The sequence below is a fragment of the Myotis daubentonii genome, chromosome 2 (assembly GCF_963259705.1).
Source record: "Myotis daubentonii chromosome 2, mMyoDau2.1, whole genome shotgun sequence".
Lineage (NCBI taxonomy): Eukaryota > Metazoa > Chordata > Mammalia > Chiroptera > Vespertilionidae > Myotis > Myotis daubentonii.
In genome coordinates this window covers 36,369,647-36,390,440 of record NC_081841.1, presented here as the reverse complement: position 1 = coordinate 36,390,440, position 20,794 = coordinate 36,369,647, and the positions used below count along the sequence as shown (strand labels likewise).

At 43.7% G+C, this 20,794-nt stretch overlaps 1 protein-coding gene and 1 long non-coding RNA gene across 6 annotated transcripts in view; one reads left to right on the top strand and one right to left on the bottom strand.

Moving 5' to 3' along the window:
• Positions 1 to 1,854: 1,854 nt before the first annotated feature.
• On the bottom strand, positions 1,855 to 13,571 carry LOC132227393 (uncharacterized). Its single transcript, XR_009451178.1, has 2 exons — positions 11,954 to 13,571; positions 1,855 to 2,829 (listed from the first exon to the last, which is right to left on the bottom strand). It is a non-coding gene; the product is annotated as an uncharacterized LOC132227393 (long non-coding RNA).
• Positions 13,572 to 14,658: 1,087 nt separating this feature from the next.
• Positions 14,659 to 20,794, top strand: part of ITPR2 (inositol 1,4,5-trisphosphate receptor type 2) — a 439,774-nt gene continuing 433,638 nt past the window's right edge. For all 5 annotated transcript variants that reach the window (XM_059682415.1, XM_059682414.1, XM_059682412.1 and 2 more), the window contains exon 1: positions 14,659 to 14,796. In XM_059682415.1, coding sequence (XP_059538398.1) covers positions 14,705 to 14,796 — 92 coding nt within the window. In that variant the 5' untranslated portion in view covers positions 14,659 to 14,704. The remainder of the gene's footprint in view (positions 14,797 to 20,794) is intronic.

Below are 20,794 nucleotides of genomic sequence, written 5' to 3'. Positions count from 1 at the left end.
CCTTTACACAATTGTCAGACATTTATATGGCAATTTTCTTCAGATCACATAAAATTTAATAATGTAACCTTTAGAATTGTACCAAATGAAGAACAGATGCACTTTCTGATAATAAAATCCAATTTGAGAAATCCCTCTAACTCGGAATAAAAGTGAAAAATCTGAAGGTGGACAGAGTAAGTATGTAGCTGGAAAGTATTAGGTACTTTTCATTAATAATTAGAGGATTGATTGAAAATGAGAAAGGGCAACTTCTTTTTATTTTCCCAAGAATGGTACCAAAGAAACAAGTTTTGATAATCTAATAGCATACATCATAGTTTTGTGTGCATGTATGATATCCTTCATATTTTCAGGCCTATAATTTGTTTATATTTTCTCCCATTTTTCACTGTACCTGTTTAAGTGTATGTCACTCAAGTGGACATAAAAGTAATTCTGAAAATTGTAAAAACTGTTAAAGTATGTCATAAGTGGTAAAGTTGTTCTAAGAAGACTTTGTATAAATGGTCAGGCCAAGAGAATTTGTTATAAGAATTCATATTAAATATTAATATATAGACAGTTAAGTCTCTTATCTTACAAGCCGATCATGTCCTTAAGGGGTGACTGTGATATGGAGGTTTCTCCTTCCTGGCCTTCAATGAGATGTTAGTCCAGGTTAGTTGAAAATTGCCAATGTACAATAGGTAATTGCTAATATGTGATGTTGCTTGATTTGATAATTACCACAGTTTCCTGCTTTGCTTTGGCTTTGCAAACATGTCTTTATTATTCACAATAATACATACTAAAAAAGGCATAAAACCAATTAATGTTCCCTCAACTGCAATTTTTGCAAGTGCATCAAAATCCAAAATATACTATAGCTTTGATCAAAATTAATGTGCAAGTAATTTTATTAGTTGCTTGGGAACAAGCTATATCCTGGAAGCAGCCAAAACCTTGAGAAAACAAAATCAGAAATTCTTAGTGTCCTGTTGTTTAATTATTACACATGGGAGGTGATTACTTTCAAACAAAATGTACCTCTTTATTCCTTGAAAGGCAGTCAATGAAAGCATCTACTGCACTGACATTCTAACACCCAACGTAACAGACACCTGCTAATGAGTTAGCGGATTCTAGAGAGGCTGCTCTTCCCAGCCCAGCCTGCCTGTCTTGTTCCGCGTTGCATCTCCGGGTCGTTTTCTTCATCACTCCCTTCATTTCCCTCCCCTCCTCTTTCCCTTCCATTCCTTTTGCTTTGGTTTCCTTCTCTTTCTATACATTTTGTTTGTGTAACTTAAGAAAAAAATTCCCATTTTTGTCTCCTTTAGAACTGAAAAAACCCCCACAACATTTGCAAGTGTCAAAATACACTGCCCAATAATACTTGATTATAAGAAATTCACACACAGAGACACTAAACATCATGCTTCTATTTTAATTGAGGATAAATGATGGAAACCAATAATAAAACAGGCTTGGCTTTTATAAGTAGAAGAGAATGCTCCTACAGGTGCTCGATTTTATTAACTATTTTGTTGAGCAAATACTTGAATATATTTTGTATGAAAAGATTTGACATCCCTTAATTATCAAAACCCACGCAATTCTGTCTTTTCTACCCATGTGCATCTCTATAATTAATAAGTATCTTTAAAAATGTAAGTTTTGGATTTTTGTGTGTGTATATGTATGCTTTGGAGGGCATGTGCTATTATACTCACTGTTCATGGGTGACAGCATATGCTTTGATTTTTTTTCCCCTCAAAAGACCGGTTTTCTAAACTCTCCTCCCCCTGCTAAATGCTTTCTTAATGACATACATGATACCACATCCCTATCAGAGGAAAGGGACAATCCAAGACATTCAGGAGCTTCACTTTTATTGCGAAGTTGAAATATAGTCAAATTTAATTTAGGCTGTAATATTTTGTTCAGAAAATAACCATTTGAGTAGCTGAGGAGATTCTGACTGCCTGTGAGTGGGTGTAGCTCCTGGTGAGAGCATGAGAGGGAGTTGTTCATCTGCTCTTCTCTGTTTCAGCAGCATCATACCTTTAAGAGTATGAGCATGTGACAGTTCTTGATGAGATTCTAATTAAAGGGTAATTCAAAATCACCTTAATTCTGACTTTAGAACCAATCTTTAAGCATGGTGCAACTAGACTACATAATTCATAAAATATTTAATATAATTTTTTTCCTTAATACCTACTCAATGACTTACCAAAATCTGCTGGCATTTTCTAAAGGATGTTTATAAAGGTCACAGTTCTTGAGGGCAGACACAATTTCTTGTCACTCTTGAAAATTTACCCCTTTTCATAGTTCTTGGCACATAGGAGCTGCTCGGTGAATATTTGCTGAATGAGTTAAGTGACTGCCAGTATGTCCCACTGAGTTTGAATAAGTGGTTATACTTAAAGCCTTTGTAACATTTATGTCTACTTGCTTTATAAGAACATTGTCAGGTGGATGGCAACACAATTCGTTTCATGTGTCCAAATCCTGTATCTTATTGGATACGAGCTGACCTAGTCCTGATGAAAAGAACACAGGGAGAAAATGAAGGCTGATGCTTTCAGCAATTAGGTGGAGGAAATGGGTGGATACTTAGAAGTGGAGCAACATGAAAACATCTAACGCAACATAAACTTTAACAAGGCTCTTGGGAAAGAACAAAAGCTATATCAGAAATAGACATGAATGGTGCCTGGTGGGTGATGGCCCTTGGGTTGGTGGGCTGTGTTGCAGCAGGGGTGAGAATAGAAAAAATGAGCTTGCTCTCCCCTCTGGATGTCCCTGTCTTTGGTCCAAGAATAGAGCTGCCAGTAAGAAAATCTGCAAAGGAAAAAACAAGTTAGATAATATTGAGTTGGAAGAAAATACTAATAACTACAAATCAGATGATTAAAACCCGAAGAATGCAAAGTAAAGCTAATGTCAATTTGTAATATAGCTGCTGAAAAACCAATATGGTATGTTTTCATGGGCGTGTATATGCCTGTGTAGGTATCAATAAATCTTAGTGTCGGAGATAGGGACAATTATGGAATGACTCTAGGGGAGAATACTTCAAATGATGAGGGAATGGAGGAATTGTGACCTGTGAGTAGAATAGTACCAGAAGCAAACAGAACAGATACTTGCTAGCAAGTTTTCTTAAACTTGCTATGACTGCTCCCTGTTCATCCTCTGGTTCCACCCATGGTTATCTACAAGTTCATTCAGAGATTCTACAATGCAAATATAGACTCTTAAATAGTCTACCAGGAAGTAAGCATGTATTCAAAACCTGGAGTTGTATTATCTTAGTTTGCACACAAACGGGTAGGAAGTGATGTATGTGGCAGGTGGCCATCCTTTCAGGGAAATGAAAGTCTGTGTGAGGCAGATGTGATGAGTGCAGCATTGGGAGGAAAACTGAGTTTCCTCTAGTGTAATCGGACTTTGGTAGAAAATGCTAAAGTATTATACAATAGCCTTAAAGCATTCAGGAGAGTAGATGTAATCTGGCTTGGGAGAATTTGGGGGAGTTGAGTTGAGGTCCATTTGAATATCTGTAAAAAGCTCAGATTGAAAGGGTTTAGCACTTTATCTCTCTATCGGTATTTCCGTGTCATTTATTGCAAGGTTTATTCAATATCATAGGCAGAGATTGTAATGGTCACATGACCAAATCCTTGCTTAGCCTAAGGCCCCTAGCGAAGGTAAAATGGTAATATGTTTAGTTGCAACACTTTCCTGGAACATGGCACCTGGAAATAAGCAGACTCCAAACACTGATAAGGTTGTCATGGAGAACTACATTCCAATCTTAAAGCTGTTTCCTCCAAGAAGGGTGCATTCGACTTCCACAGGCTTCTTGAATTTTCACGTAGCACCTTTTTCTGCTGAGATGTTCTGAAAGATATCAGAAGACACCAACCCAGCAAAAATGGACGGACACCAAATTATATGTGCTCTGCTTATGATTTCACTACAAAATACATGATCAACACTTTCTTAAAAATATGTGAATAGAAAAATATCAATTAAAACACCAAGATCAAAACACAGTTTCCCAGCATGTGTTCTGCACAGCTAAATGTAATGATTTCGTTTTCCACAGCTCTGCCTTCATGCTACTGTGTAGAGTTTGCTTTAAAAAATCTTTCTCCTAATTTCTTCTTTTGGAAATTTTCCACCTAAAAGCAAATGTCATTCATTGCTGTGTGTTTTTACTTTAAAAAATAATATATGCTCTTTAAAAGATTAGGAAAGTAGATAAGATTACCCATAGTTTTATCATGCAAGTTTTTATTTCTAGTATGTTGTCTCCTACATTTTAGTGACTACTAGTATACTCAGTAGAACTTTTGTCTTGCCTTTTCTGTTTGTTTGTTTGTTTGTTTGTTAATCCTCACCCAAGGATATTTTTTCCATTGATTTTTTAGAGAGAGTGGAAGTGAGGGGGAGAGACAGAGATAGAGAAACATTGATGTATGAGAGATACATCAATTGGTTGCCTCCTGCATGCACCTGACTAGGGCTGGGGATTGAGCCCTTGACTGGAATTGAACCCAGGACCCTTCAGTCTGCAGGCAAGGGCTATCTTGCTTTTTAAGTCACGATATAAATCATTTTATATTCTTTACTAGAGGCCCGGTGCACAAAAATTTGTGCACTCGGGGGGGAGGGGGGTGGTCCCTCAGCACGGCCTGTGCCCTCTCGCAGTCTGGGACCCCTCGGGAGATAATGACCTGCTGGCTTAGGCCTGCTCCCAGGTGGCAGAGGGCAGGCCCAATCCCTAGGTGCAGCCCCTGGTCGGGCTCAGAGCAGGGCCAATTTGGGGGTTGGGGCGCCGCCCCCTGTCATGCACAGAGCAGGGTGGATCTGGAGGTTGCGATGCCACCCTCAGTCACGCTCAGGGTAGGGCTGATTGGGGGGTTGGGGCACCGCCCCCTGTCACACTCAATGCAGGGTCGATGGGGAGGTTGCGGCGCCACCCCCTGTCACCCACAGAGCAGGGCCGATCAGGGGGTTGGGGCGCCGCCACTCTCACACTCAGGGCAGGGCTGATGGGGAGGTTATGGCTCTACCCCGTCACACACAGAGCAGGGCCCGTGGCGGTGGGGTTGGGCGCCGCAACCCATCACACACAGAGCAGGGCCCGTGGGGTGGGGGGGTTGGGGCACTGCACCCTGTCACACACAGAGCTGCAGGGTGATCAGGGGGTTGAGGAGCTCCCCCCTATCAGGCACAGAGCAGGGCCGATCAGGGGGTTGGGGCACCTTCCCCTGTCACACACAGAGCCACAGGGCTATCAGGGGGTTTGGGTGCTGCCCCCTGTCATGCTGATCCCGGTGCTGGGAGGCATGTTACTCTTTTACTATATAGAATAGAGGCCTGGTGCATGGGTGGGGGCTGGCTGGTTTGCCCTGAAGAGTGTCCTGGATCAGTGTGGGGGTCCCCACTGGGGTGCCTGGCCAGCCTGGATGAGGGGATGATGGCTGTTTGCAGCTGGTCACACACCCTTCAGGGTGGGGGTCCCCACTGGGGTGCCTGGCCAGTCTGGGTGAGAGGCTGAGGGCTGTTTTCAGGCTGGGACTGAAGCTCCCAACCGCTCCTTTTTTTCTTTTTCTTTTTTTTTATTCTGGGCCAGCTTTAGCTCCGAGGCTCTAGCTCTTAGGCCTCTGCTCCTGAAAGCAGGTATCTGGTTTGTTTTGGTTCTATAATCGAAACTCTGTATCAACTCCAGCTCTGAGATCCCAGCTGGATGAAAGCTGGTTTCTGGGGTTTTGTTTAGCTTCTATATGTTACAATGTTTCTTAAACTGCAAGCTCAGAGGCCGGCAAGGCAGGCGGGGAACGTTGGAGTCCTCCGTCACTGAAGCAAGCAAGCCTCATGTTCAGTTTAAGCTGCCTGGCTGCCGGCCGCCATCTTGGCTGGCAGTTAATTTGCATATCACCCTGATTAGCCAATGGGAAGGGTAGCGGTTGTACACCAATTACCATGTTTCTCTTTTATTAGATAGGGTATATATTCTTAATAAAAACCATAGGTGTATACCATGTCAGCTACTACAGTTTACATCAGTAATTTGCTATTGTTCTATATGTATTTTGTTTCCAATGCTTATTATTATTACTATAATAAACATAATTGTGGATAAAGCATTTTTATATATAGAATTATTTCCTTAAGATATATTCCATTGTTCCATATTGATATGAGATTGGTTGTTTCACCATCAGCACTGGATATCCTATATAATAAAAGTGTAGTATGCAAATTGTCCCCTTCACTGAAAGGTCATCTGGAAGTTCAACAAGGGGCGGAGCTAGTCGGGGAAGGAAGGGAGTACCTGGCTGGCAGCTGCTAGGGACCCTACCAGTGCATGAATTTTGTGCACTGGGCCTCTAGTACTAAATATATTTTTGCTAATCTGACACATGAGAAGTGATATCTCACTATTATATTACTTTAATTTCTTGCCTATAATCAAACTTTTGCTAATAACATTTGTTGCAAATAGTTTTCCTATTTTTGTGTTTTAATTATATTATTAGAATTTTGATGTAAACATTTAAAATTGTGTGAATTGAATTTACTTGACATTTTGCTTTCTTTTTATAATGCATATGTATTTCTTATTCACAAAGTGTTTAATATTTAATTCCATTTTTAATACTGAATAATAATATAGTCACTTGAATTTATTTTTATTTTAGTGTGATATAATGTGATATCCTAAAACTGTGCTACTCTCCATAAAGGTAAATAATAATCTCAACATAATTTCTTCAATAATCTTATGCTTTCCTATTGCTTTTCATTGCTTCCTTTATCATATATTGAGTTATTACAAATAATCAGGCCTGAAGAGCATGGCCATGTGCCCACCTGTACAAGTTGCTGGCTCCATCCCCTCTCCCCCAGTGTTTTGCTCTGAGACCTCAAGTACCGGTCACATTGCCAGGAGCATCCTTCAGGAGGCCCAAGTTTCTGATCTCTGTGAGGTTTACTCCCTTTGCTTTCCAAACGTACCTAGAATTCCAATAAACACAAACACCTTGCTCCTCCCAGTCATTTAGATGTTTACTTGGCCAACATTCCGCCAAATGACATGAAAAGATAGAAAAGCACATGGGATGCAAGCCCATCTCCAGAGCATTTCCCAAGCAGAGCATGATACGGAAATATTATGAATAGGATTTGGAGTATTTCTGAATGACTTCAGCATTGGGTGTGGGTGTGAGAGCGATGCAAGAGAAGCACAGGACAGAGTTCTTGCCTTGAACAAACTCATGTTTTGGTTGGGTAATCAGGATGTATATGTCTGAAATAATACACACAAGCAAGCCCATCGTGCTGCAATTCATACCCTGTACACAAAAGAGAGGAAACCAAGGCGAACTTGGAGAAGGGGTCAGGGGTGAAAAAAAGACTTTGAAATTTCTCCTTGGGTGCATCCTCCCAGGTCTTGCCCTTTTCTGAGTTATAGTTTTATTTTTTCTTCCATTCCTGGTGTGTCTTACTAATTGGGTGACCAGGTAAGTTCCTTAGCTTCTCTAAGTCTCAGTTTCTTTAATTGTAAATTGGGGTAATAATAGCAATTATCTCATGGGTGTTATTAGATAATATATGAAGAGTGCTCAGCAACAGAGACTCACACATGAAAGTTACTAATGTATGTTAGTTTCCTTCATCACAGTCCATCTCTTTTCCCTCTACCAAGAAAATAAGTCGACAGAAAAAGTCAACCATAGATTTCACTCATCCTATATAATAAAAGTATAATACGCAAATTGACCAAACGGCAGAAAGGCCTGTTGGCGGGGGTTGGGGCCGGTGAGCAGGTGGTGCCAGGCCAGCCAAGGCACATGCCAGAAGGCAGAGGGAGGGGACGGCGATGTGTGTGGGGGGGCAGTGGTGACCAGCGGCGGGGTGATGGGGCCGGCACCATTCCCTGGTCGCCTGCCCAGTCAGAGGGAGGCCACCAGTGACCACAGTGGAGTGACTGGGGGTGGGGCCAGCCACTTGCTGTCCCTAGATAGGCTTGCTGGGGTTGCCTCCTGCAGAGGGAGACCACCAGCAACAGTGGTGCAATGGGGGGCACGGCTGGTGCTCGCTGCCCATGCCATCCCCTAATCTGCCTGCCGGTCACCCCCTGCAGAGGGAGGCCAGACTGCAGCTTATTTGGACATCCCCTGAGGGCTCCAGGACTGTGAGGGGACGCAGGCTGGGCTGAGGGACCCCCCCACCCAGCCGAGTGCATGAATTTCTGTGCACTGGGCCTCTAGTATGGGATATAAAATTGAAAGCAACAAATGAACAAACAAGAAAAACAAACAAACAAACAAACAAACAAACAAATAAAAACTCATAGTCACAAACATTATGGTGGTTACCAGAGGGAAGAAGATTTGATTTTGGGTGGTGGGCCTACAATACAATATACAGATGATGTATCATAGAATCGCATGCTTATAGCTTATATGTTTATTAACCAATGTTACCCCAGCAAATTTAATTTAAAAAATTGTTCTCATATCTTTCCCATTGATATTTACCAGTTGGTGAGTTTGGCCTTAGTAGTCTGTTTCTATTCATTAAGAGAGGTAAATATTTCTGAAATAAACCTTTAAGAGCAGTCCAGAGTGCTGGGGATCTTGGAAGCTGGACTATACTTTGAGAAATCTCTCTTAGTTTGAATTTTAGGAACGGAACTGTCCAAGCTGCCCTACTTATGGCCACCGGAAGTCTGTCAGAGGCCGGGGGCAGTCCACGTTCTGCATTACGTCTTCCCCATTGTCATCCCGGGGACCACAAGCCTGACAGCGAGCTGTCATTAGCTGGCAGTTTTCTCTGTGGCTTTTATCGGCTCTCTTCTGTGAAGATACAAAAGCTGTCAGCGTGGGAAGGAAGAGTTTCCACGTGACACGCTGGGTGGTTTTGTGGCACCAGGCTGGAAATGGAGCCACTTTTGTTTTGTTTTGTTTTTGTGTCTCAAAATTTGTTTTCCTTATTATGTCTGACATTTCCTTGTTAAAGATTTGATTTTCTTCTCTTACAAACATTTAAAAAAAATTTCAAATATCTTTGATAAAGATCAAAATTTCAATAATTATCAAACACTGACTACTGCTTGCAGACGGGACTGATGTGTAAATGAAAGAGCTATTGATGGGTCTCTGGAGACAGGCCTGGTGCTGGCTTTATCACGAGTGAGTCTTCTTACATAGGTTACAGCATCTTTCATGCTTGGTTTTTTCACGACCCTCAATATTAACTTTCTCTCACATAAGGATAATCATAAAAATAGCTAACATTTATTCAGCGCTTACTCTGCGTTAGGTGCCATGTCAAGCACTTCAAATGTACTTTCTAATTTAAACCTCCTCACAAGGATCTTAGGAGGTAGGCACCATTATGGTCCTTATTTTACATATAAGAAAAATGAGGCCTCAGAGATGATCTATTTCAGTAAAGACTGGCGGAGAGTAAATTAGTGTGTTAGTAACTTAAACCTGTTCTATGTGATGGTTGTATTCTTAAATATTCTGGTATTCAGTTATGGAATCCTTTTTAGTGTTGGATAAACGCTGTCCTGAGATTTAGCTGGAAACATAATAAAATTATACTTGGGAAAGATTTGTTGCAAACGGAAGTAGGCAAAATTTGAAATATTCATATACTTGCCCTCAAAATCCTCATTTTCTCTGTTATCAAGACTGTGCCATGAGCAATTCAATGGCAGGCAATGTAAATATCTCTAAGATCCCGTGACCCTATCAAATAGGTCAGAAGAATATTTTAATAGGATGTTGAATTGGGAGTTTCAAGGGAGGCATAAAATGCAATAAATAAGACCAAGATACAAATTTTGAAAGGAAACATTTCCAAAATCAGGGCTACAATGCTTAAAAATCCTTCTCTCAGACCAAGGATATAAAACAATCAGGCTGTTAGGGAAAAGAGAGGGTTTTGTGACAATGACGCTGAGTGAGCTGCTGTGTTTTGAGGCCAGCCCTGCCCCCACGCACGAGAGAGGACCCTGTGTGCAGAGGGGGTGTGGTGTGTGTGTGGGGGGGTGGTAAAAGGTGGTGATTGACTTTCTTCCAATTACTCTTGCCCTGTGGACCCCTGAATGTTAGGAGCAGAGTGGCCTGGGAAGCTTCACTGAGGAAGTGGGACTTGGGCATGACGCCCAAGTGGGAGGAGGGAAAGAGGAAGAGGAGTTTCTGAACAGGGAACATCCCATTCAAAGGCATGGAGACGAAAAGTGCCAGCTTCCATGTGGGAAGTCTGGCTTTTCATGGGGAAATCAGGAGTAGAAGAGTGAAAACTGAGGTTATGAAAGGAGAAGGAGACCAGTTCATGGACAGTGTGGAAGGCCAGGTCATTAAGTGTCACATAGTCTCAGCACAGGAGAATCCATTGAGATGGACTGATGTTCACAATATCTGATATTCACACCAGCGGATGAAAGCCTTTGAACTTCCTTCTGTAGACCATGGGGTGTCATTGTCAGTTTGCGTGGTTTTGATCACGTCAACGTTGTAAGGAGAAGGCTCTGCTTGCCATGAGGATGGCGAGTCTGGGAGGCTGGAAAGGTGGACTTCAATGAGCAGGCAACAGGATAGAGCAGAGTGAGGATGGCAGGGAAGGTAAAGGAGAGATGTTTCTGAGACAATAGAAAGGAAGAAACAGGTAGAGAAAGAAATGAAAAGTGACTGCAAGACTTTGTGCCTGGATTCTGAAGAAGTTGGTGATGCCATTTGGATGAAAAAGATGGGTTTTTATTGGAAGATGGAACATTTTGTTCATGGTTTGAAGGCAGAATTGACAGAATTGCTGATAGGCTGAATGTGAGGTGTTAAAGAAAGAAGTTAAAAATGATTCCAAGAGTACAGTCAATAATATAAAAGCCTAAGTGACGGGCCAACCAGCTGACCATCCAGTAGCTATGACGCGCACTGATCACCAGGGGGCAGACGCTCAATGTAGGAGTGGAAACCACAGGCATGGAAACATGGAGCAGATTGCTGAATCTCAGAGGAAAGGAGGAAGGGGGGAGGGTGGGAAGAGATTAACCAAAGATCTTACAGACAGTCCTTGGGTTACATCAGACTTGATGTACATTGTTTCGTGGTTACGTGGTTACATGGCCATCTCCCATTTATTTATTTAAAAAAAAGGTCCATCATTTTGACGTATGTACATATGCGCTTTATGTTTTTTATTATTTATTTACCACAAGTAAAGGTCAGGAATTGTTATCTTTCTTTTAAACTTTTTTTTACTGTTTCACTTCATTACTGCTGTGTATGTGTTCCATGTGAGTGATGTGATTATGTAGGTGGGTTCTGTTATGTGGCACCGTAGGAATGGATCTTCAACATAACCCGAGGACCTACTCTATATGCATACTAGAGGCCCGGTGCATGAATTTGTGCATCGATGGGGTCCCTCCACCTGGCCTGTGGGGAATTGGGCCAAAACTGGCTGTCTGACATCCTCCAAGGGGTCCCAGATTGCGAGAGGGTGCAGGCCAGGCTGAGGGACCACACTGGTGCACGAATCCATGCACCGGGCCTCTAGTATTGTAATAATTATGTATGGTGCCAGGTGGATACTGGAAATATCAGGGGGAACACTTTGTAAAGTATATGATGGTGTCACCACTATGCTGGACACCTGAAATTAATACAAAATAATACTGAATGTAAACTGTAATTGAAAAACAAAATAAATAAAAAAAGATTCCAAGGTTTCTGAGCTGAGCAAATGTAAGGACAGAGTTGCCATAGAGCTAAGGCTGGGAAAACCATTTTAAGGAGCCTTTGGGGGTTAGTTGACTGTTTTGGTCATGCCAACACAGAAGTGTGACCTGATCCAATCCTCAGTGGGCAGTGGGTGTAGGGCTGAGGTTAGAAGGAAGAAAGCCATTGGATTTGGGTACTTGGCATGAAGTTCTTACCTGTTCATTAGCCATTAGCACAAACAATCACCTACTTGTATTATAATATGTTGTCCACAGATAGGTTGTGTCTAGAGGAAACAAAGAAAAACATTCATGACTTTGATCAATAATTGTTGAACATCCATTAGATATATGGCACAGGACTGTGCAATACGATGAACAATAGAATGTAATCCATGGATCTCTTTGATAAACAGAAACCTTCATTTCCAGGGTCATCGTCTTGTTCCAACTTAAGTTTTTAAGTAGTTCATATGTCCAATGTCTTGGAGGTCCCCAATGGTAATATGCGTATAGACAAAGGGGGCATTCCATCATATAACAGGCATATCTAAGTTGCTAAGTAACCTTTTCCAAAGGAGAACACAAAAGTAAAGCGAGATCTGTCAGCTGTATGGTGGGGCAATGACTGGATCTAGTTTATCTCAACATGTACAGGCTTTGCGCTGGCATTTCCTGGATTCTGGGTCTAACATTCTGTTCTCTATCCTCCAGGCTTTCCAAACACAAACATTTGCATATGAAGCTTGTGCTTCTTTCATCTTCCATTATGTGATTATGTCTCAAACAAAATCTTTTTTGAACTGTAGGACATTCTTGAACTGAAATTAAAATTTTGGCCAGTTGTACAAGTTGGCACACACCCCTCTGCACGCCTTCAGTTCCTTCGCTTTTATGCAAACCTTGCTCTGTAGGGATTACTTAGGTCACAATTCTTTGGGTCCTACGCGCTGCTCTGAGTTTTCCCTCTCTGGTCTTGTAGGGCAAAAGGCTTCTAAAATGATGTCATAAGATGGGGACTACAGAAGTAACAGAAGGTGTGGAAATGTGTCCAGCCCCCAGTTTCATTTTGACTGCTGGAGCTTTAGGATTTGGCAGTTTAAATTTTTTTTTTTAAAAAAATTTTCAATTACAGTTAACACTATTATTTTGTATTAGTTTCAGGCATACAGCACAGTGGTTAGACATCATCTACTTTTCAGTGTTCCCATGATAGTTCCAGTGCCCACATGGCACCATACACTGTTATCTCAATATCATGGACTACATTCCCTGTGCTGCACTTTACACCCCATGACTACTTTGTAACTGCCAATTTGTACTTAATCCTTTTACCCCTTTCACCCACCTCCCAATCCCCCGCCTCTCTGGCAACCATAAATCCGTTCTCTGTATCTATGAGTCTGATTCAGTTTTGTTTGTTTATTTTGTTCTTTAGATTCCGCATACAAGTGAAATCATATGGTATGGTATTTGTCCTTCCCAAGAGCCGGCAGCTTTAAAAGTCAGCAAAGACCGCCATGGACGCAGTGACAGTGGGCTTGGGGGGGGGGGGGGGGAGGGGGTGTGCAAGGTTAAACCTGGGCTCTGGGCTCCGAGTTCACAGCAGGGGGCGCAGTCTTGGAGGCTTCAGAGAAGGTTTACCGCCAGCGGCTGGCTATAAAAATGGGTGGCCAAGTGACGCTTCCCTCCCCCGAGGCTGCCTCTACCTGGGCGTCTGCTGACAGGTCAAGTTGCACGCCATATACCTGAGATAAAAACCCGAACCCGCACACTCCACATAGAGACCCTTTCCTTCCTTCTGCCCTTCCTTTCCCTCTTATTTTTTTAAAATATATTTTATTGATTTTTTACAGAGAGGAAGGGAGAGAGATAGAGAGCTAGAAACATCGATGAGAGAGACATCGATCAGCTGCCTCCTGCACATCTCCTACTGGGGATGTGCCCGCAACCAGGCACATGCCCTGGACCGGAATCGAACCTGGGACCTTTCAGTCCGCAAGCCGACGCTCTATCCACTGAGCCAAACCGGTTTCGGCCCCTCTTATTTTCTTTATTATGTATTTATCTTTTATTTCTATTTTTCCCTTTATTTCAGAAGACACCTTCTTCTCCCTTCATCAGCAAACTACCCACCCCCGCGCATCCCACTCCGGCTCCTCCTTTTCATCTCCAGGCGAAGCGCTGGCTCAGCCCATTGCTCCAGCCTTTCGCCAGGTCTCACCCTCACTGCCTCCTTCAAGCTGCGGGAAAGCGTGTCCGCCCGCCATCCTTCACTTCCCCAGCGGGGACTGCCGCACCCCAGGTTTAGCCTCCCCCGGGCTCTATCCCGCGCGGCCTCTCGGGCTCTGGGCCCCCGCCACCACTCTAGCGCCTCCCGGCGGCCCGCCCGCCGAAGCGGCCGCCGCGCGGCTTCCCGGGTGGCCCGGCCTCCCCGGAGTCGCCCCGCCCCGGCCCAGCTCCGCCCCCGGCCGTAGCTCCCTGATTGGCCTCCCACTCCCTCCTCCCCAGGCGCCTCTCCTCCCCTGCGCCCAATGGGCACCACCACCTGGTCCAAAAATTCCCCCGAGGGCACCAGGAGGCTCGGCGGCCACCCCAAGCGTCCCGGTGGCAGGGCCGGCGGCGGCGGGGCGCAGAGAAGGGAGGGGGCCAGGAGGACGCAGGAGGAGGAGCAAAGGTGTTGGAGAGCAAACTTCGGAAAGGAACAGGAAACCTGTCGGGGAGGCGACCGCTTCGGCTCCCAGGCGCCCGGGCTGCGCGCGTCGGCGGGTGTCCGCGGCTGCGGCTTCGCTCCCCACGCGCGGGGCAGGGCTGAGCCGACCCCCGGTCCCTCCGGCCGTGCCCTCTGCAGCCGCTCCCGGCGCTGCCGCCGTGCGCTCCGTTCCGCCTCCGCCGCGGCGGCTCCCCGGAGAGGGCGGCGAGGGCGCAGAGAAGAGGAAGGACGTCTACTCCGGAGCATGAAGCAGCATGTCTGATAAAATGTCCAGCTTCCTCTACATCGGGGACATCGTGTCCCTGTACGCGGAGGGCTCGGTCAACGGCTTCATCAGCACCCTGGGGTAAGCCGGGGCGGGCTGGGCTGGGCGGCGCGGTCGTCTCCTCGGCGCGCAGCTGAGTCCTGCGGCTCCCGCCGCGCCGGGCCCGGCCTCCGGGCTGGGGCTGCGCCCGCGGACTGCGCGGTGCGCTCGGCTCGCCCGCGCGCAGGAAGCTGCCCGGAGAGGCTAGGTTTTCTCCAACTCAGAGACGCATCCGAAAAGGAGGAAGTGATTCAGAAGCCCTGAGACAGGCCCGGCGAAGTCTTCGCCGGCTGCTCCACGGGCTGTTTTGATTGCAATGTGTTTTCCCCCCTTAAAGGTGAAGCATCACACCTCCTCTCCCCAATCGTTTCTCGCTACCGCTCTCTACCCCTGTCTCTCAAGACCCGGTTTGTAAGAGCCGGCGGTAAAAGTCCGTGGCCTAGGACCTGTTAACGCCAGCGAAGTGGTGAGCTCAAGTGTGGCTTTGCCCTGCGGGTGCAGCGGCCCATGCCCTCCTCGCTTAAGTAATTTCCTTTTTGGCCCCGCCAAACCGGGACTCGCCCCGCCATCCGCTCAGCCTAGGGCCCTCCGGGGCGCTGGGACCCTCGGAGGTCACGTCGGCCTCCGGGTGCTAGAACTCAGACCTACTTTCTCCACTCCCCGGGGCTTGGCCCACTGAGATGATGAACCTCACCTGGAACTCAACTAAGGGCAATGCCCTTGAGATTCGCGTTGGCTTATGAATGGGATACCTATTAAAACCGCGTGCTAGATGGTTCAATAGGACTTCTTTGATGGCTGGTATTTTCACGGTCTCGATTGAGAATATCAGGTCGCAGTTCAAATGCACACCGCAATATATTCGATGAGCATATATTTAGTTGTTACTTCATGATCTCAGCAAGTAGACTGCTGAGTTCAGAGAATTCGGGCTGCGGAACTGGTGTTTCTACTCGGTCACTGTTTTCTGCCGTGAGGTTTTAGAATACGTGACTTAACATGCAGTGCCCTGGGAGTGTGACTTCCAGCCCTGTTATAACGGAGTGGTGACTACTCTGCAGGGGGCGTGGAAGTCGCCAGAACTTCCAGTTTCTGTTATGTGTGCACCCACCTCTCCCCATGGGTGAAAGAAGGAAGGTAGATTTAATTTAATCCCTTTAAGATCAGTGTTATTTACTTGTGAAACTGAAGCGTGGGGGCAAAAAAGCCTGGGCAGTGCTTATGCTGGGTTTCTAAGTCTTGAGCTACCATTTGTTTCTGGGAGAGTTCATAGTGTTAGTTCAGTTTTTTTGGGCCCCCAACAACGTTTTGCTAGTGAACTTTGCTGCATTTCTCACTTAGCTTCCATAGACTCCATACCTGTGGCAGTTAAGCAGGGAGTGCTCCAGGGCCTGGATGCTTGGGGTCCAATCCTGGCTTTTCCACTTGTGACCCTTTACACCCCAAGGAAGTTACATAATTGCTTTTTCTCAGTTTCCTCACGTTTGAAAAAAACCCCACGGAGAATAATGGTTTCTGTCTCAGAGGGTTGTGGTGAGGAAGAAGTTAATTAATGTATGTAAAGTGCTTGGCATGGTATCTATCAATGAAAAAGCACTTACATAAAGTGTTAACTATTGTAACCATGAGCAATGGTTACAGCTGTGGACAAAATAATAAAAAGGGTTAGGAATAAAGTGTACAATCTGGACAAACAGAAAGTCATGTTTTATAGTATATGGGTAGCTATTTGCACGGAGGGCTTTCGATGGGAAATCAGGAAGCTACAACTTTAGCAGTTGTGGAGTCTGCCCTTCTCATTTTAGAGATATAGGAACCAAGCGCAAGAGAAATGACGAGACCTAGCCAATAAACACAATGCATTAATGCCACAGCTGAAACTGCAGCCCTGTCTCCAGATTCCCACTCCAGAGCTAGTTTCTTTGGTTGCACATCATAATCTTTAAGCCTTGAGTAAAATATTAACTTGACCTTTCGTGTAGTATATACGTTTGTATAAATATTGCTTATTTGTATCCAGTAGTTCTTGCTGGCGTTTTGGAAACTTAAGTTTCCTTACAATGTGTTTGTGCAGTATTGTTTTCTGTTAACAAACCGAGACTTGAGGTTGCTATCACAAGGCCTTTGTGCAGCTGATTCTAAGTTGAGGATCTTTAGAAATGCTGCTATTGGTGAAGCCTGGTGTTTTGATTGGGTATTCTTTTTTTTTTTTTTTTTTTTTAATTTTAACCTGTGGAACCTTATTGTCCTTTTAGGAGTCATATTCTTTTAGGGGTGATAAAGCCCCAGGAGCTTGTATGTATGCCACATGAAATGTTTTCTAGGCAGAGTTACAGCATCTATTTTGTTCGCTTAGAATACAATTGGTAGAGATGTATTTTTGCAAGTTGTTTTGGGGCTATGCAATCAAAGTGGCGTGGTAGGTATGGTTTTTCATTATATCGTCGTAGCATCATTATTTATACACTTTCTGTGTCAAAGACAGAGTTCATGCCTCTAGTTGAATTTTCTTGCTCTTCTATTAGGTGAAGATCTTGTTCTGGGCCTGCTGCTAATTAGCCACGTGACCTTGTTCATGTCATATTTTTTTGTGTCAGCTGTGCCCATTCCTCTGGGGTATTATAAAATTGAATGAAAGAGACAGAAAATGAGAGTCCATTTTTTGGAAAGTGCTAGGAAAATCCACCTTATGCTTATATATTTGTGGCCCTTAAATTTATTCAAAAGATGTGTGGATTGTTAAAGTGAATCAGGACCTGGATTGGAGACATTGCCGTTGTATTTAGTCAAAACAGTTTGTTCCCCTTCATATTAAAAACTCAATGGAAGAGCTAAAAATCAGGCTTAAAGTTTCTGATTCTATTTTAGCTCTTTAGCTATTTGACACTTTTGACAGCAGCAGGATGGCTTTTTTTTTTTTTTTAATTCAACTTAGGAGGGTGGTTAATGAGAACGGAGTTTACACAGCATTTTGAGGTAATTACTAATACTTGTCTGCAGATAAAATTTGCCTGACTTTCAACATTTAAAGATGTAAATAAATTTGGGAGGATATACATTATTATTTAGCTTTGGGAATTTTTGCAATTAGGTAACACATTTTTCAGTTGGAAAAAATCACTGTATTAGTGTTTATCAGGCCCTTCTTTAAAGGCCCTTCCAACTGGACATGTGGGAGGATTTTCTTAGGCTCTGTGACGCAGCTTGTAAGTTGGTTTCCCAGTCTGTGAGAAATTAGAATGTCTCAGTTGCAAAGATTTGCATTTTCCCTTTTTTCTCTAGTTATTCTTTAACCAGGGTTTACCTGATGTTTCTGAATACTGAATTGTTCGTTGCAAACTGAAGTATTCTTTTCCCAGTTTGGGTAGGTGCAAAGGGGACCCGCTATGTATTTTCTAACTTAAATTTTCATCTAACCATCCATTTTGGAAACACTTACATTGACTTAAGGAAAAACTGCTTTAAATCTTATTGAGTGAAGATGGTAAATATTTTAAATAAATGAATTTTTGCTACTGGTGTAATTTAGGGCTATAGGTTTTATTTTAAAAATGAAGAAGGGAATTTCGGAATGTGCTGTACCATTTCGAATACAGTATTAAATTGTCCCTTTCCTCTTCATCCCTTTTCTTTACACTGAGATTTTCTTCTTTGGATGTTGCCACATCAGATACTTCATATTTCTGGGTACCTCAAGTTGATCAATGATCAGGTACCAGATGGTGGGAATGAGTGTAGCAGAATTCCAAGAATGGATGGGATAGTAAAAGCAGTGAAAGGTATAGAATTCCTTCATTGTCTATTCTCTGCATGGTTGACAGATTGGTAAATGACAAGTGTGCATGTATGTATTGGTGTGTGTGTGTGCACACATAGATCTCAGGATCTGTCAAGAATCAACACCTACTAGTTAAGGTCTCAGAAAATTGTCAGGTGACCACACTTTGAGGCAGTCTGTAAAGCCCCACAAGGCATAAGAAGGCTTGGTCAACTGCATGTTACAACAGTGGTCCCGTAAAGATTATAATGGAGCTGAACATTTTCTATCACCTAGTGACTCCTTAACCATGGTAACATCTATATATATAAAAGCCTAAGCGACTATTAACAACCAGTCGACTGAACGACCGGTCACTATGACATGCACTGACCACCAGGGGGCAGACATTCAATGCAGCCAACCTCCTGCGGCCGGCCTACCTCCCACGGTTCCTCCCCTAGCCGGCCAACCTCCCGTGGTCCCTCCCCCTCGCTGGCTGGCCCTGATCGGCCCCGATTGCCAGCCAGGCAGAGGGACCCCACCCGTGCATGAATTCATGCACCAGGCCTCTAGTCTCTCTCTCTATATAAAAGCCTAAGTGACCGAATAACTGGTCGACTGGTCACTATGATGGAGCTGCCTCCTGGTGGTCAGCGTGCTCCTACAGCCAACCTCCTGCGGCTGGCCAACCTCCTGCGGTTTCTCCCCCTGGCCAGCTGGCCCTGATCGGCCCCAATCGGCCCTGATCGATCACAGGCCAGGCTGAGGGACCCCACCCGTGCACGAATTCGTGCACTGGGCCTCTAGTCTTAACTTAAAACATTACTCACATGTTTGTGGTGATGCTGGTGAGCACAATCCTACTGCACAGTCAGCTGTATAACAGTGTAGTACATGCAGTTACAGTAATAGGCTAGACATCTGGGTTTGTGTAAGTGCAGTCTATGATGTTTGCCCGGGGAAATCACCTGAAGACACATTTCTCAGAAAGTATCCTTGTCGTTAGGAGGCACATGACTATAGTCTCTTAGCCAGAGAGATCAGGGCTCTCATTATTACTTCCTGCTTGATTTTGGCCAATTCATTGAACTGTTCAGCTCCTTTGTTTCCATGTTCAAAGGTGGACATCAGATAGTGTGATGGTGGGTCACACAGTTTATAATTCTGACTTAATTCCTGTGATGAACAAAACTGTGTAAATGGTTACATTTATTCTCAATTACAGTTCCTTGAATTTCCTTGCCTGATCTTTTTCCTGCTTACACTTAAAAAAAAAATTAAATGCTTACAGACTTGATTTATTAACTTTTCTTTGTTTTACTCAATTATGCTGTTATTATAGGTTTAAAAATCTCTTATTAGGATTGTTTGATTAGTGGAAGTCATAGATGAATCAAGGAATGGTTATAGCCAAATTATTTTTGCATAATTTGTAAGTTATCTTTAGTATCTTCCAAATAGAACCCTTCCAAGTAACAGCCACCATTTCCTGCTAAGCTAGGTCTGTGAACGTAGCCTTGTTTTGACTAAGGCATATGTTATTGTGATAAAATATCAAAAAATCCAATGGACATTGGCATGTGTGTTTCGTGGGGAGGAAGAATACTGAGTTGCTTTGGAGGGCTAAGGGTTAGTAGTGTGTTATGGAACCTGAAATCAGCTTGAATACAAAGACAGTTTCTGAAGTGGTGGACATAAAGTCTATCTTAAGCTGGAAGGGCGGCTGTTTCTTAAACTTAGAAGTCTATTCCATAAATAACACTGCAGCTTATAGACCCTCTCTTAGAGAGCTCAGTCAGGTAAACAATCCTTGCTCTTCCGGTGCCCCTGATCCTGGCTTTGGTAGCATAGGACTCAGGGGCAACTGCTTGGCTTCATTCTACATTTAACGGAACCCTTTTTTTCCCCCTTCACAGGTAACATTTTTGATAACCACATTTTCCCTTTGGAACTGTTCTAATATAGACAGTATGTAGATAACTTACAGAATATAGACAGAATACCACAGATTCAAACTTTGAAATGAATTCTAGACACAGGGTCTAGAGTAAATGTAAATGTAAAAGAAGAAATAACAGTGGACTTCTCTGACAAATTTAGAGCATAATAACAGAATGAACTTTGTTCTTCTTTATATCAGAATTTGGTTAAGGAGTCACCAGGGTATAATCAAAGTAGTGAAACTTTGATGGTCATTCACTCATTCATTCATTTATTTAATGTATAAGACCAAGCCTTTCCAATGTGTTGATGCCTTTTTTTGTGATTATCATTCTACTC